The sequence below is a fragment of the Symphodus melops genome, assembly GCF_947650265.1.
Source record: "Symphodus melops genome assembly, chromosome: 5".
In the NCBI taxonomy this organism is placed as follows: domain Eukaryota; kingdom Metazoa; phylum Chordata; class Actinopteri; order Labriformes; family Labridae; genus Symphodus; species Symphodus melops.
The window spans coordinates 10,853,851-10,868,738 of record NC_136695.1 but is presented as its reverse complement, the minus strand read 5'-3'; the positions used below and the strand labels follow the sequence as shown (position 1 = coordinate 10,868,738).

Here is a 14,888-nt window from a genome sequence, read left to right as displayed (position 1 = left end):
AGACCTCATAACTTTGCTTTACCTTTTCTTCTCGCATTGTTTTAATGCTGCACTTAGGGGAAGTGTTAAAAGCCCATTTGTGTAAAAGTAAAAAACAGCAGAGTACTAAAGATGGGACGTCTCCTCCTCACATTTGCACATCCGTTTGCACAAAAATAAATTGTGATTTTCCACAAAAGAATTGAAACCCAAGGGGGTTTTTATGTTGGGTTTTTTTGTCAGAGGGGCAAGTTAGATGAGTTAGAGCATTTGCAGTGTTCATATAGACATAAGTAATTTGAAAGAAACAGTATTACTGTATTAATATCAGATAATTAGAGCAGTGCCAGTAAATGGAATGAGCTATTGACAACTATCATAAAAAACACTCTTTGTATGTATGTGTATATATGTGTTTATATATATGTGTGTGTGTGTGTGTGTGTATATACATATATATGTATGTATGTATGTATATATGTGTGTGTGTGTGTATATATATACGCTTACTAAATAAAGGTTAAGAGGTTTATGAAAAAAGCAGAAGCTGCAGGAGGAGAAATGTGGATGGTGCATTAACCTTTTCAGACATACGCTATTATGAGGGAAACTTAATGACCCTTTTTAATGGAATACATACTATGCTGTACTGTAAAACATCCAGTGGTGCTCCATTCAAGGTAATGCAAGCTACTTTCTGGAAACTGCTAGAATGAAGGGTATATTTTTGAATTGAATTGAATATTTTTGAATGAGTCAGGTTTCTTGCAGGTGAAGTGAAGAAAGAAGTGCACCAAAATATAATGTGAATGTGCTCACTGTATTGATGCCTAGTTGAGGAACTCACATATGAAGTTTATAAAGGTGAATGAGGAGAAGGAAATATATTTAATAAGTTCTTATAAATGCTGCCATAGTACTCAATGTGATTAAATGTATTTTTTTTCTTCATAAGCAATAAGCTCTTACCTATTTCCTGCCAAAGTTGGAGGATTAGTCATTCCAAATACGACGACAGTTTCTCTCTCATTAACTAATTAAACTGAAAATAGACTACACATGTCCAGCCAGTCAAAGGAACTTACAGTAAAGTTGACCTAAGTTCAATGTAGAAACCTTGTGCAACATTTGAATCATCTGGTGGAGGGTTATTTGCAGGGACCACTTCACATGTAAACAGTTTTAAGTGACAGAATTACCTTTTGTGCTACGGAAATTTGATTATTATTATTATTATTATTATTATTATTATTATTATTATTATTATTATTATCATTATTATTATTATTATTATTATACAGAAACAAAGTAAAACCGTAATAGTTTTGATTAATTGTTATTACAGGAAACCCTTCCATCTTTTCCTTCTCCTTTAATACTTAAAGCCAAGCAGTGTAAATGCAGGTGCATCATGTTTGTATTATGCCCTTGTTGCTACAAGCGGATATTATTTTGCAAGTACAGATGTCATATCTAATTCCATTTTCAGCTTGTATGACATTTCCTAATAATATAGATCAGGAAATGTAAACTGGCAAGCCTCAAACTAGGGCTATGAACAACAAATTATGGTAGACAATGATGATGTTAGACCCAAAGCTAGAGTATATAGCCACTATACTGTAGAACTAAATGGTCAGCAATAAAAAAAAGAGCCAGGCCAGGCCACAAAGAGCCTTTAAAAGTGGTCAATAAGACCTATGAATCAATCTCTCTCTCCTCTCATCTCTCTCTCAGAACCATATACAGTACGAGCAGCCAGAGGGACTATTCCAAAGCCCCCTCATATACAAGAACAAAGCCACTTCCCAACTGCAGTTTAGGTAACATAATGGCTTTGGTTCAAGTTAGTACTTAAGGAACAGTTGTGGTGATGCTTTTAAAAAATAATGTTGACACTAAATGAATTATGTGGCCCTCAGATAACGCCACCATACCTCCTCCTGTAAAGGATCCATAGATTGCTTTGTCACTTGAACTGTATAATGATTGGCTAGAAAGGACCAATTATGTTGTTCATCTTGGCAGTGCAGGAAAATTAAAAAAGACTTCCTGAGTCAAATTTGAATCTGTCTAAGATACTTTTGTAACGGCACACTCATACAAATACACGTGCAAAGTTTGAACCCTGTCTGTTTTCTCACTGATAGACAGGTCATTTGGGAATCGAATGAAAGGAGCTACTGTAACATGTGACAAACGCTCTATACCCCCACCGTCCGAGCTGACAAAGAGTAATCGATAAGATCTTGAAACACACAAATCTACAGGGGACTAGTTCTAGGAGGATAAAACAGGTTTCTTCGAAGAGCTTGGGCTGAGAAGACAGCACTAGCTCTGCAGGGTCTTAAGTCATTGAATGAATAGCTGGTAATGAAAATGGAACGGCCTTTTGAAAAAATGGAAAATGAAACCTTGGCTCGAAGTCTTTTTAACATTATATCTGGTCTGATCCACATAACCTTTTCATCAATCATGAACCTACACTCTAAAAAGTAATTCTGGGGATCTGTTACCACCACTTAATTAAATGCATAGCCGCAACATAAAAAAAATAATTTCTTGATTTAGATAAGCCTTTTAAATTGGAAACATAATTTCATCAGTTGTGCTGACTTAATAATGTTGGTGGTTACGTCAACTTAATATTTAATATAATTTCAACGCAAATTTCTGCGTCTACTGATTTAAAACAAAATTTAAGTTATAGTAACTTCATTAAATTGTTTTGATGACTTAATTTGTTTCACCATAAGTTCAAAATTTCACCTACCCACATGCCCGGACAAGTTCTGACGGTTAAAACTGGGTGTTGGCTGAAGGAATACCACACAAAGGACATTTTGAGGTGAGTTTTATTTCTTTTACAATTTTATTCCACTAAAACAATGTATTTTGGCATATTGTCAATTCTGATATGACCAACAGTGGACTTGTGTATGGATTTTAGACTACACCTGCAAGTACAGCTCATGTAATGTTCTACATGTAGCTTACGCTATTCACAGTTAGCATTAGCAGTAATTTTTTTTTGTCCATCCCATTTAATTTAGCACAGGAATCATTAAGTTGCAAATGACAAGTCCTCTCTGCTAGAAATTGCTTTCCATTATGGAAGTGCATGATTTCATTTTTGTTTGTGTAACTGTTAGCTACCTTTTTTAATGTGTGCGTAACCAAAAGTGCAATATAGCTGCGACCAGCATGTGTGTGCTGCATGGACAGCATTGGTTGTTAATGTGTTTCTATTGATATCATTCAGACCTACATTTATCTATTTGTGGCTAAGATTTGAATCGAATATTGATTCATCATATGCCTATTCTTCTTGATTTGAATTTAGTTTTTTTTCTTAACAATTCTCATCAATGCATATGCAAATAGAACACATTCATAGATTAGAACATTCTTGAACGTATAATACTACTACTACTACTAGTAAAATAATATTTTCTGTTTATGTGCTCTACAGATAAATGAAGAATTCAAAAGAATCACTACTGTAAGCCTTGAACCTGTCTTTACGGGCAAACTCGAACTTTGCATCCCAAAACTTATGGACGTGGTCACATCAAGGGGAGGAGCTACAGGTGCGAGAATCAGGCGGATCAAAGAAAGACTTCTTGAGGTATGATAATTACTTTGCCAATAACTTGCATTTCAAACTAAATTCAGTCACTCATTAAGATTATAATGTAATTGATTATTAGTTCATCACCAGTTCATTAACTTCTAACTTATTGTTTAATTTTCTTTACAAGGACACGGACAAGTTTGAAGCAGGCCCTGACAGACAGATGATGACAATTGCCATCATCGGTGACCAGCCCACTGACCACAGGACTGCAGCCATCGTGGTGGGGGGAACCAAAATCCTTGAGGGAAAGGATATTCCAAGATGCTGTGGTCTTTACTATACTGTGCAAAAAAATATATATATTTATGTAAAAAAAAATTGCAGGACCTTTAGAGGTTTGGTGGCAGTTGAGAGACATGGACCGTTATCACAGTAGTTTCACAAAATGTTACAAATATTTGACAGAATTATTTAAAAATATTGGAGTTCTGAAGTTTTTACATGTTTGGCACTGTGGTTTTCACTACAACGGCCTAGAACTTAGCTGAGATAGCATAACTGATCTGTTGTGATGGCATAAATTAGTATGGTTACAACTTAATTTCTCAAGGCAGTATGGCCAGTTTGGTCATTTTCAACTTGTGGGGTAATTTAAGTTTGTCTATTTTTTTCCCTACATTGAAATATGTGTTAAATGTTTTGGAATAAAACATTTTTTTTCAAAGAGTTTTGTTTCTGGGTGAATTAATTCAATCAACAAAAACATAAAAAATTGAATTGGAGCAACTTAATTTTTTTACAGTTTTCAATTTAAAAACTTATGTTCATAACAATGATAATTAAGTATATAGTTCTTAAAATACATTTTACATATTGTGGAAAAAGCTGTTGCAACAACTTAATATTATGAGTAATCAACTTAAAAACGTGTGTTTGTGCCACCAATTGTTAAGTTGGTAGTAATTAAAAATCCTTTTGACTGTAAAGGAAAAGCTATTTCCCCTAACTCAACGTAGATTGTTGACTGAACTTAATTTCATTAGAAGTTACCACAACTCAAAAAAATTGACGCAAACAGTTGCGTTAATTTTCTTAGTTGAGCCAAAAGATTTGTTTTTAGAGTGTATGACCCAGTCTGTCAAAGTACAAGTTGAACCAAATATTTCATGGACAAACGATTCAGAGCTCAATTCTCAAGCTCATCCATGTAAATATTTGACCTCTTCTAAGAAGAAGAAGAATAGTGAATAAGACATGCCCAAAGGCCTTTTTTGGTTATTTTTTTTATAAACGTATAATCTATATGAAAACTGATTCTGAATAGGAAACACAATGCCATAAGGCTTATGCATGAGGCAGTGATTGCTACAACTATAGGGAGATTTTCTGATTGGAAAGCAGAGTGTAGGCCTTTGGGTAGATATGAAGACTGATGTTTTCATGTGAAAAAAAGAATATAGCGAGATTACCGAAAAGACATTTAGCACATTAGTAATGTTGTTGTTAGCCAGAGAGAATTTCTATATCCTCTCTCTCGCTCTTCCCTGTATTCCCTCATAGAAGTCATCGATCAATGTCCAGGCAACCCCAGACTCCAACATGAAACGCTTTCAAAAGTGTGCCCCTTCCATCTTATAAGATTTATCTCTCCGCTGGGTGTCTGGCAGAATCGCACAAACTAATTACCAACTGCTCGCCATTACAGACTGGCTGAAATTTTAAGACAATTCTGATACTGTGTGAAAAAAAACAAAAACAAACCACTAAACAAAAGGCGTTCTATAGGATTTTATCTTGACTGCTGTGTAAGTGTGAAACTGATTAATCTAAACCCGTTTATATCGCACCAAGCATAGTATATCATAAGGGCAGTCGTGGTTAACGTTTAATAAAGTGTTCTGCTTAGCTGAGCATATTGGGTAAAGCAAATATGTCAGCTAACTCCAAAAAGAAAAAAATCCAATAACATTGTGACTGATGCTCATTTTTCATCAGTAGTGTTAAATTATGAGTTTTCTGAAGCTCATCACTTTGACGATGGATGCAGAGTTGTGACAGTGTGTCCATTAAGAAGCGAATACTTCAGCTCAGTCCCTCCCTCACTGACACCATGATAACGGCTTCTGTCACCCTGAAACAGCTTCCATGGCGAAACTGCTCTGACAAATCACTGGCTGTCTTTTTTTTTTTCAAGCAAGTTTGTGTTGGTGTTATTTGTGTGTGCCTTATCCGTGTGTTTCTATGACTCCGTAACTGTGTGCAACACAACACGTGAGGTGACAAATGTTTCTCACCAAGTGGACCATTTATTTAGCAAGGCTGGTTGCCCTTCTTGTTAATGAAGTCAGGGAGCCTCACAGCACAGAGAGCCCTCCTTTCCCACCAACACTGACATACAGGAAAGCATGAGCGATCACACCACTCTTACTGCTAACCACCACGACCCATTTCAGCTCACCAACAACAAAAGAGACTCCTCAGAGCTGCATCATTGAGAGGTGGAGAAGCAGCTGTGGCCCACACTAGCCATTCAGTGGCATTCATATTCAGCTCATTTTTCAATTTCAGCCCAGATTCTGTGTTTAGCTCAGTAATGAGAGAAAAAAATATCACATCTCTGTGCCACATACAGAGGAGAGGGTTTGAGTTTTTAGATGTGGAATCCAACATTTGAGTATCACAATTACTTCTCCAATCCACGCATTAGAATGCAAATGCCAGAGTGAAAGACAAAGATATTGCCCTCAGGTCTCTAAGAGATATTTCATTAAAACCTTGTTCTCTATGTTATTGAGATTTCTGCAGTTTAGAAAGAGTTCATCATTTTTTAAGGTTAAGTTTACTACTGCTTAATCTCAGCAGTATTTTCCAGTAAATAATGCGTGTATTGCTCCTTAAAAAGTTTTCAAGGGGTCATAATATTTTCTTTGAAAAAAAAAAGAAGCAAATACTAAATCTAGCTCTCAATAGCAGTTTTATAAACCAATCAGCTTCCATGCTGCACACCAGCTAGAAAACTGTGCAAGCAGTTTGAAAGGTTGGCTCAGAATCCATTTGAAAGCAACAAATATACCACTAAATATACTTTCTTTGACTTTCAAGGTCTCTCATCAAGTTTTTAAACAGGATCGTGAATAAATTAAATCATGAATGAGCACACAACAGTGCCCTCAATATCAAGCTAAAAGCTAAATGTTCTTTTAACACAACAATTGCAGCTCCTGCAGTCTTCATAACAAAGGGTCCTTGGGCAAGACACCAAACTCCAAATTCATTGTGAAATTAGAGAAGGGTTTGAAAGTTTGAAAATCTTTTTTTAAGCCTTTTTCTTACATTTTAGCAATACTAAACTAACTACTTCTAATCTGAAGTCTCAAACAGGCATTAAAAAAAAATAAAAAAATCATACACATAAAAAAGACATGAAAAAAAGCATCTCTTGGTAATAGTATCACCTTCTCATGAATTAGCAGTGCAGTCAAGAGTTCAATCATCTCATTGCCGATGGAGTTGTGTTTGTGGTGGAGTGCTGAAAATTACCGTTCTTGGAGCCGTTGCAAACAGATGGATGTCTTGTCTTGGTGAAGTTGGAAGAGCAAATGGCAATATAAATCAAACCTTTACTCTGAGACGTGGGTGAAACAAGAGGCAATTATTGTAAAGTCATACTGTCGGTTAAGTATTTTGGCAGCATGACAACCTCTAAAAAGAGGTTTAATAAGAGTTGCTTTCTATGTTAAATTGTCAGCGGAGTGTTACAGAAATACTGTATTAGCATTTTCATTAGTTTCACCCCTACTTTACCCCTCCTGCGTAGTTGGGGCAAGCTGATTGTTAAAAGCAGAAGGAACAATTCTTGAAAATTCTTTGTGAGTGAGCAGGTGGGGTGGGTGAATAATATCCCTCAACATGTATTCAACTAATGCCATTTTAGTGTCCATAACAGAGCTACAGATACTATAAATATATACCATTGTATATTGCACTGATATAAAGGATTTTCTGTCTCCACAGTGGGGCTATTTTCCTCCCAAAATTAACTATTTTTTCAGAGCATGCTATCTTTCTCTTCGAGGAAGATAATAGCTGTTCTATCAATTTGATGTCGTCACATTTAGATAAAAAATGTAAATGGTAATTTGTGAACTAGTTATTATTGAGTGCATGCAGGTGGTTCCCTCCCTTTCCCCTACTCACCCCTTGGTAAGAATGTTCCCTATAACCATGCCGAGTGGGAAGCTTCTTATATCTATTTTTAGCACATCAGACTTTGAATTGACTTCTTAGGTTGGCAAGAGTTGTCAGCTAGGAGGCAAGGCTATAAAAACAGCCAATTTAATGTGGACTCCCAATTTAGTGCTTTAGGATTGGGGGGCTCAAGGGCTCATGGCGAAAAGCAGGGCTCACTGAAGTATCATCAGCATTTAAGTGTGGGAATTATGCTCACTTTCTTCATGCTCTTTCTCTCTCATGCAGCAGTTTCCCCTTTCCACAAACTCACAGGGAAAATAATTTCAGCATTACCATAAATGAAACGAAGCCAAGAACAATCTGCTATGCGGATGAAACAGCACCACTGAGCCACATCGTGTGGTTGTTGGTTACTCGTTTGTGAAGAAGCCTTCAGATGAAGACCACTGAGGATTGTTGCTTTGCTATAAGTGCAGCACATGTCCTGTCGCTATCTAGCTGCCTCGAGCTGCTGCAGCCAAGATAACTGTGGTAATAGGCTGGGACTATGTCAATTGTATATTTAGGTGTTGGTGGTGGGGGGGGGGGGGCAGATAAGAGAGAAATTCTTTCTACACATTGTAGCACTGAGGCCCTCACCTTTCACCCGAAAGCACATCTGCTTGAGCACGTCCACTAAACTAAACTGCGGTTTAAACACCTTCTTTGTGTCTGAAACGATAACCAGCTGCAATAAAACTGCTCTCCAACTTTTGCCTCTTTTTACTTCATGTCGGCAAACTGCAGGAGAGAGGCAGGTAATTAATCAAGGCTTCACACACAAACACACTAACTGCTTTCCGCTGCATCCTGCAGACCACTCTTCAGGTAAGGCCATTACTCTGCCCCGAACATCTAGAGCATCAATCAGGCTGTCTTGAGATGATGCATAGGAAGGTATTTCCCACTCGAACATGGGAGAAAGACTCTCTAAATTCCAATCTCAGACAGACATGAAGTAATTCTTGGACACACTTCAAAAGAATCTCCTTTTCAGAAATGAATTTAAAGTTCTGTCAGTCTTATGTATTACATCCTGCCCTTTTTCTTGAGAGGTTTTCAGACCAACCATCCCACAGTTCCAATCCATAAACCGAAGCTATCCTTCTGGATTTTGGCCATAAATAATAATTAATTTAATTGATTGAATGTAGATTCTGGTTTACACTGTTTAATGAACTTGACACACGCCAAAATAAAACAAATGTACAAACTGGATCCTGTGGACATTCATTAATGGACTAATCTGACTTATAAATTGCAAACAACAACTTGCAGCGTCTCTTCATTTATTGGATATAAATTAAGCTGTTTTCTTTTTTCTTTTGTCAAAACATTTTGAGCCATGTATTCAAAAAGGCAGTCTTGTATAAAAGCACAATGGAGGCTTCAACTATCTTTTATATCAACAAAACTCAATCCACTTGTGATTAACCACGATGCAACCCTGCCTTGGGAGCAGAACAAAATTAAAGAGCAAAACAAGTTTGTGAGCTTGCCTTTTGAAGGGTCGAGCCTCATTTCTTTGGTTCATCTTTTAATGACTGACAAGTTTGAATGAAAGCCATAGTCAAAGTGCACATCCAGAATCTTCACCCTTCATTCCTTTTGCACTAGAGCTCCCCTCACTGGTGACTGACAGAGATGACATTCAAATGTCAGCTGCAGGAGGCCACAGTGTGCAGCTCACCACTGTTATGAACAGGCTGCTGCACTGAGTTTGTAAACTCAGATCCATTAAGGACACTTCCACTCACAATGCTTTGATTTGAATGCACTGCTCCTGATTGACCTCGGTTGAGCCTTTATTTATGAAGTAGTTACATCTGTTGGAGTTTCACTTGGTGCATTTCAGTTCAGGATAAAACATACGCAGAAGCACAGAAGATCACAGCAGCTTTTAAACTCTAAAAGTGCAACAATATCAGGTGATCCTTTAATCCTAGTGAATATAAAATCGAATTAGTAAGGTTATTCAAAAATATTTGCTGTATCTGAAGGAAATGATAAATAGTGACCTGTTGCATACTGAATAAATAAAGTGTTGTTATGATACTGGAAGCTGAAACTTGTTAGCATCAGGCCTTCTGATGAGGAAAAATGGAGCTAAAACTCAACCTAGCTGCAAGACAACAAGCGCCCCCTCATTGAAATGTTTAATTGATCTTTAATGCATTTTAAGGAAGAAGAGTAGTTTTACTACCCTAAGCTTCCATAAGTGAACATTGGTTAATGATGGGCTCTAACATCAACCAATCCCTAAGCAGCCTTAACTCCATTAAAACAACAACAGCCAGCAACACTGATAAAACAAGTTGTTTCTTCACAAATAAATGTATTATTATTATTATTATTATTATTATTATTATTGTGCATATGGCTATGCCACAAGAAGCAAACTTAAATTAAGGAAACTTTGACATGCAGACTGCTTAAGTTGGGAGTAAACTGCCAACCTTCCACTTGAAAACTACCAAAACAGCTTCAAAGCCACAGCTTCTCTGTAAAGGTGATCTTAATGTTAAGTGAATTTAGATCCCCTTTCACCTAAACCTGTTTTTTTGGGCTCTGTCTCCTTCTTTAATGTGAGTCCTGTTTTCATGGTTGCCTTAACGCCACCAAATCTGGCATGAGAGGGAATAACAATTCGGTTTTTTGCTTGTCAGTTCTGCCAGTTTCATGAGATCCATGAATTAACAGCAGTTTGGAAGTTTTGCCACTTGAAGTCGAGGACTCCAGCAGGCATCTGTCAGGGTTACTGTCGTTCTTCATGACAGCGGCTTCCACAGATGCTGTTTTGAGTTCAGCAGTTGCCTTTTCCATTTAAAGCCATGGAACTCTAATTTCCTTCAGAGCTGTCGCAAGCCTCTGGGTAGCCTCGCTCACTGGTGAAAACTGCAACAACTGGAGTTTTTGAATGTTGATATGGACACTAATGATCAAGTCCTGTATCACAAAGATAAGACAGCAAGATAGCATAACAAGTAGATGTGACTTATCTTCCCCTCTTTTGGGTTGCTGTGTGTAGCAGCTTCAGTTTTACATCAGGAAGAATCACTGGCCCACATATCCTGTTGCATTCTAATTCTTCTCCTGTTTGCTACAGAAACAGTTGTTGTTTTATTGTAGTTGTGATACTCTGTATTGTCGATTTGAGTTGTACTTTAAAATTCACCAGGACTCCCACTCGCTGACATTTATGCAGCTTACAGCTTAATTCAGCTCAGCTTAATTCTTCAGAGATCAGATGTTGATAATTGTCATATCAGCATTTTCTTGTTTACAGTAATTTACTGCAATTCACCAAACAAAAAATAAATAAATAAATAAAGACAGGCTAGGTAATTTTTGAAAAACTAGCATGATTTTGAAAGCAACATACTCTCCGCTCTCCATATTCACCCACACCCCTCCCCCTCAATCACTTACATGCACGAGCGATCCAGAAGCGGATTTCAGCTCATGCTTTGAGTGTCTCCTTGAAAGCAAGGAAACAGAAAAACGTCTGTCTTTTCAAATATTAGTCTATAGATTTTTTTTTGTAGGAGGGATTCATATGTTTATTATGACACATTAGGGAAATTAGGGCCTACTGTATTATAACCATGAATTGAGTACACACTTTAAACCCAAAATGTAAAGTTGAGGCCAACTGCACAAAATGCAGTTGGCCTTTTATTGACAGACATGGATATTATCAAACAGAGCAACTACACACATTGTTTGACTGTTACAGCCAGCAAAGTTCATCAGTGGATTTAGGGCTGTATGAACAGATGCTCAAGAGCTTTTGAGGGTGATGTGATTTTTTGGACGTGTGCACATGTTCCTAAACAATCTTAAGAAAAAGCACAAGTGGCACTTGTAGGAGAGGCCTGCTTTCTGGAAAAAATACCTTACAAAATGAAACTTTTATTTGATCCCATTATATACACGTACCTGTTGCTGAGTATGTTTGCTGAAGACTAGACACATTTACAAGTTCAATATGTTGCTCCAACCATGAGGCGTAACCATGAAACTGTCTTAAACAATTGCTACCTCCTTACATGACAGCACATTATCTTAAGCTGTCCTCCAAAGTGACTTCCAAAAAGTGAATGTGGACAGTTTAGACAGGAATTACAGATAATTGTCACAGGTTACTTTGAAATTGTGCCGTTATTACAAAAAAACAGCCTCTTGCATTTGCAGTGGGAAAAAAACAGTTTATTTGTTTATGAAAGGAAAAGCATAACTTGAGCTCATTGGTCCCTCAACCAGATACCAACCCTATGTGTTGTATTCTCGAAATAGGTCCTGGTCAAGACAATTACAAAATCAGCCTCCTATCACCTGAAGAACATATCAAGAATGAATCTTCAGTGTTGACTACAACATTATTAGAACAGCCTTAGCTTTTGAGAGAACGCAAACAGAAATGTAGCCCACAAATAGAATTTTAACACAAAAACCACACATTTTAAACAATGTGTTCAAAAAGTGGTTTCAAAATGTAGATCATGAAATAAAAACTGAGCTTGTAAAAAAAAAAGTTATTCCTTAAATTTTACATTTTACAAAAACACCTCATCAGTAACATTTGAAATGAACTAAATACAATGATAAGCAATGAATTCATAAAAATGTTGTTAGAATAATCAGTTAAGAGATGTGAACTGTAATCATATGCAGTGGAGAAGCATTGGCTGAAGAACTGGGTAAGTGGCATGTTCAGCCGTCTAAATGGCACGTTTAGTGACATGTGAGACTCCTCTTGCATATTTAGTCAGTGCATTGTTAAGTGTCATCCCTTTACCATCCAAGTAAAACAACGCAGCATACTACTAAATTATCAATTAATCAATGGTTTGAATTAGGAGGGGGTTCAGAAGTGGATATACACACTGGTCCTGATGCATGCTTTCAAGAGGAGGTTAAATGACTTGGAGGCAGACACATCTGGCTGTCTACAGATGTTCTCTCTGATGCGGATGCTCTTGATGGACAATCGCTATTTAGATTTGTTATTTGTGTCTTTTAATATTTAATGGTATATGTATGTGTGGATGCTAGTTGCTTGTTTTTTTGTTTAACTCTGTAATTTTTGCTGCTGCCTGTCTTGCCCAGAATAATAGACTTTTAATCTCAACAAGTTTTTTGTTTCCTGGTTACATCAAGGTTAAATAAATAAAATACTCTTTGGAGACTAAAAATAAATGTGAATACTCCGTTGGTAGGCCATATCTGCGTATACAATGCACTACACCACTGACTGCCTGCGATAAAAGCCAACTGTAACGAATATATTATAAATGATGTATTGACCGACACTGCCGCTGTGTGGTCTAACAGAGTATTGCTTTTTATGTGGGTAGGAACCATTGTCCCGCTCGTTGTTTCTTCACGGAATGCGTTATCTGAAGGTGAAACATCGTTCGCATTATCTTTATTCAGTTACACATTGTAGCAGGATTGTTGACGTCTGCTTTCGATGTTTTTAAAGCTATAGATATATCTGTCGTGTTTTTAAGTGCCAGTCACATCATGTCGTCTTAACCTTTTCATGTACGTCACAAAGCCCGGCAGCGTTGCAAATCTGAGGCGACCGCTTTAATTCTTAGTTCAGAAGTGTGTGAGTACGTTTTTGTTGACAAAGTCTTTTATCTTAACCATTAAAGCCTGCTATTATCTGACTTCAGATGTGAGTCTTGCAGCTCTAAAACGACTTTGTATTAATGGCTGTATTAACATGTATGTGTCTCTTCACAGGTAAAGACTATGAGTAAAGACACTAAAATGAGGGCAACAATTAACCAGAAGCTCACTGAGATGGGGGAACGAGAGAGGTGATTTAACATTGTTAATGTTCATAACATTGGACTCTCTTGACCTAATGTTGGAGGATATTGGTAACATGTTCGGTTTGCATCCCTCATAAATACCGAGCTGAAGACAAATACGAGGGAGATTCTTGCTTCTTGACATTTTGTTACTGTCATGTAAACAGCATGACAGCAATACAACCAACTCAAGAAGAAAAAAAGGGCAACTGAAACGAGGAGTGTGTCAGTTGTAGTTTAAACAATCCCGAAACATAAGTTTCTGCTTTGTGTGTTTTCATGACATCGACAGACTGAAGGAGTTATTGAGGGTTAAACTGACGGAGTGTGGCTGGAAGGATCAGATGAAAGCTCACTGCAAAGGTAGACACGACAGCACACACTTCGACAACACGTAGTTTACGTGAATATTTCTTTAAATGTTTATTTATTTGTATTTCTATTACAGAAGTGATCAAAGAAAAGGGCTTGGAGCATGTCACAGTGGAGGACCTGGTGGTTGAGATCACACCCAAAGGAAGAGGTAATTTAACTCTTAAAACTGGCAGCTCAACACATGCCGTGTTAAACATCTTCAGTTGTCTTGTCCTCTCTGAGCTGAAAATAGACTTGTACTTGACTTTAGATTAATCAGAAAGATGTGCTCTGAATTTATCCTTTGAGGTAAACATGTTCACCTCCAGAAACCTCATGAGGAGGTGATGCAGCCTTAAGAAATCTCACCACTCAGAGATGGTTTGGGTGTGAGCATAGTAGAGTTTGCTTACCAGACCTGTGCGAAAACAAAAGTTTATTCATTGAGATCTTTTTCTTCCTTGCAGCTTTGGTGCCGGACAGTGTCAAGAAAGAGCTCCTCCACAGAATAAGAGCCTTCTTGGCTCAGCATGCTTCATAATGGACTTGTCTTTTTTTAACCATGTAAAAGTTTCATTAAGCCGCTTGCCTGTAAGATCGCCTGATAGAAAGTTTTTTTTTTCTTTTTCAGAAATTGATTTACTTGAAATGTCGAGGCTTTTGGTTCATTCTCTTCATTTACCTTTGACATAAAGACATGCATGTGCCTGACAAACATGGTTGTGTTTTTATTACTTATCTACGTTAGTCATCATTTGCAAATGCAGTTTTCTGACACATTAAGTTTTACTTTGTCAAAGAGATGCTGTTTCAATAAAGGTTAGATTAATGAGATATAAGTTGGCAAAAATCATTTTTAAAATTCATGAGTTTTCAAATAGAGACTTTGGCGGGTCTTTCATTTAAGTTCCATTTTGTTTTATATA

General features: G+C 37.1%; 1 protein-coding gene and 1 long non-coding RNA gene across 3 annotated transcripts; both read left to right on the top strand.

The window, feature by feature from the left end:
- Positions 1–2,466: 2,466 nt before the first annotated feature.
- On the top strand, positions 2,467–4,282 carry LOC306824639. Its single transcript, XR_013779166.1, has 3 exons — positions 2,467–2,827; positions 3,452–3,607; positions 3,741–4,282. It is a non-coding gene; the product is annotated as an uncharacterized lncRNA (long non-coding RNA).
- Positions 4,283–13,161: 8,879 nt separating this feature from the next.
- eny2 (ENY2 transcription and export complex 2 subunit) lies at positions 13,162–14,677 on the top strand. Of its 2 annotated transcripts, none has more exons than XM_079344672.1 (5): positions 13,162–13,191; positions 13,538–13,614; positions 13,901–13,971; positions 14,057–14,131; positions 14,430–14,677. In XM_079344672.1, exons 1-5 carry the CDS (start codon positions 13,177–13,179, stop codon positions 14,501–14,503), a joined length of 312 nt encoding a protein of 103 aa, XP_079200798.1. In that variant the 5' UTR covers positions 13,162–13,176; the 3' UTR covers positions 14,504–14,677. The 2 variants fall into 2 exon arrangements, with proteins under 2 accessions (XP_079200798.1, XP_079200799.1); XM_079344673.1 differs by lacking the exon at positions 13,162–13,191 and adding an exon at positions 13,198–13,400.
- The last annotated feature ends 211 nt before the right edge of the window (positions 14,678–14,888 follow it).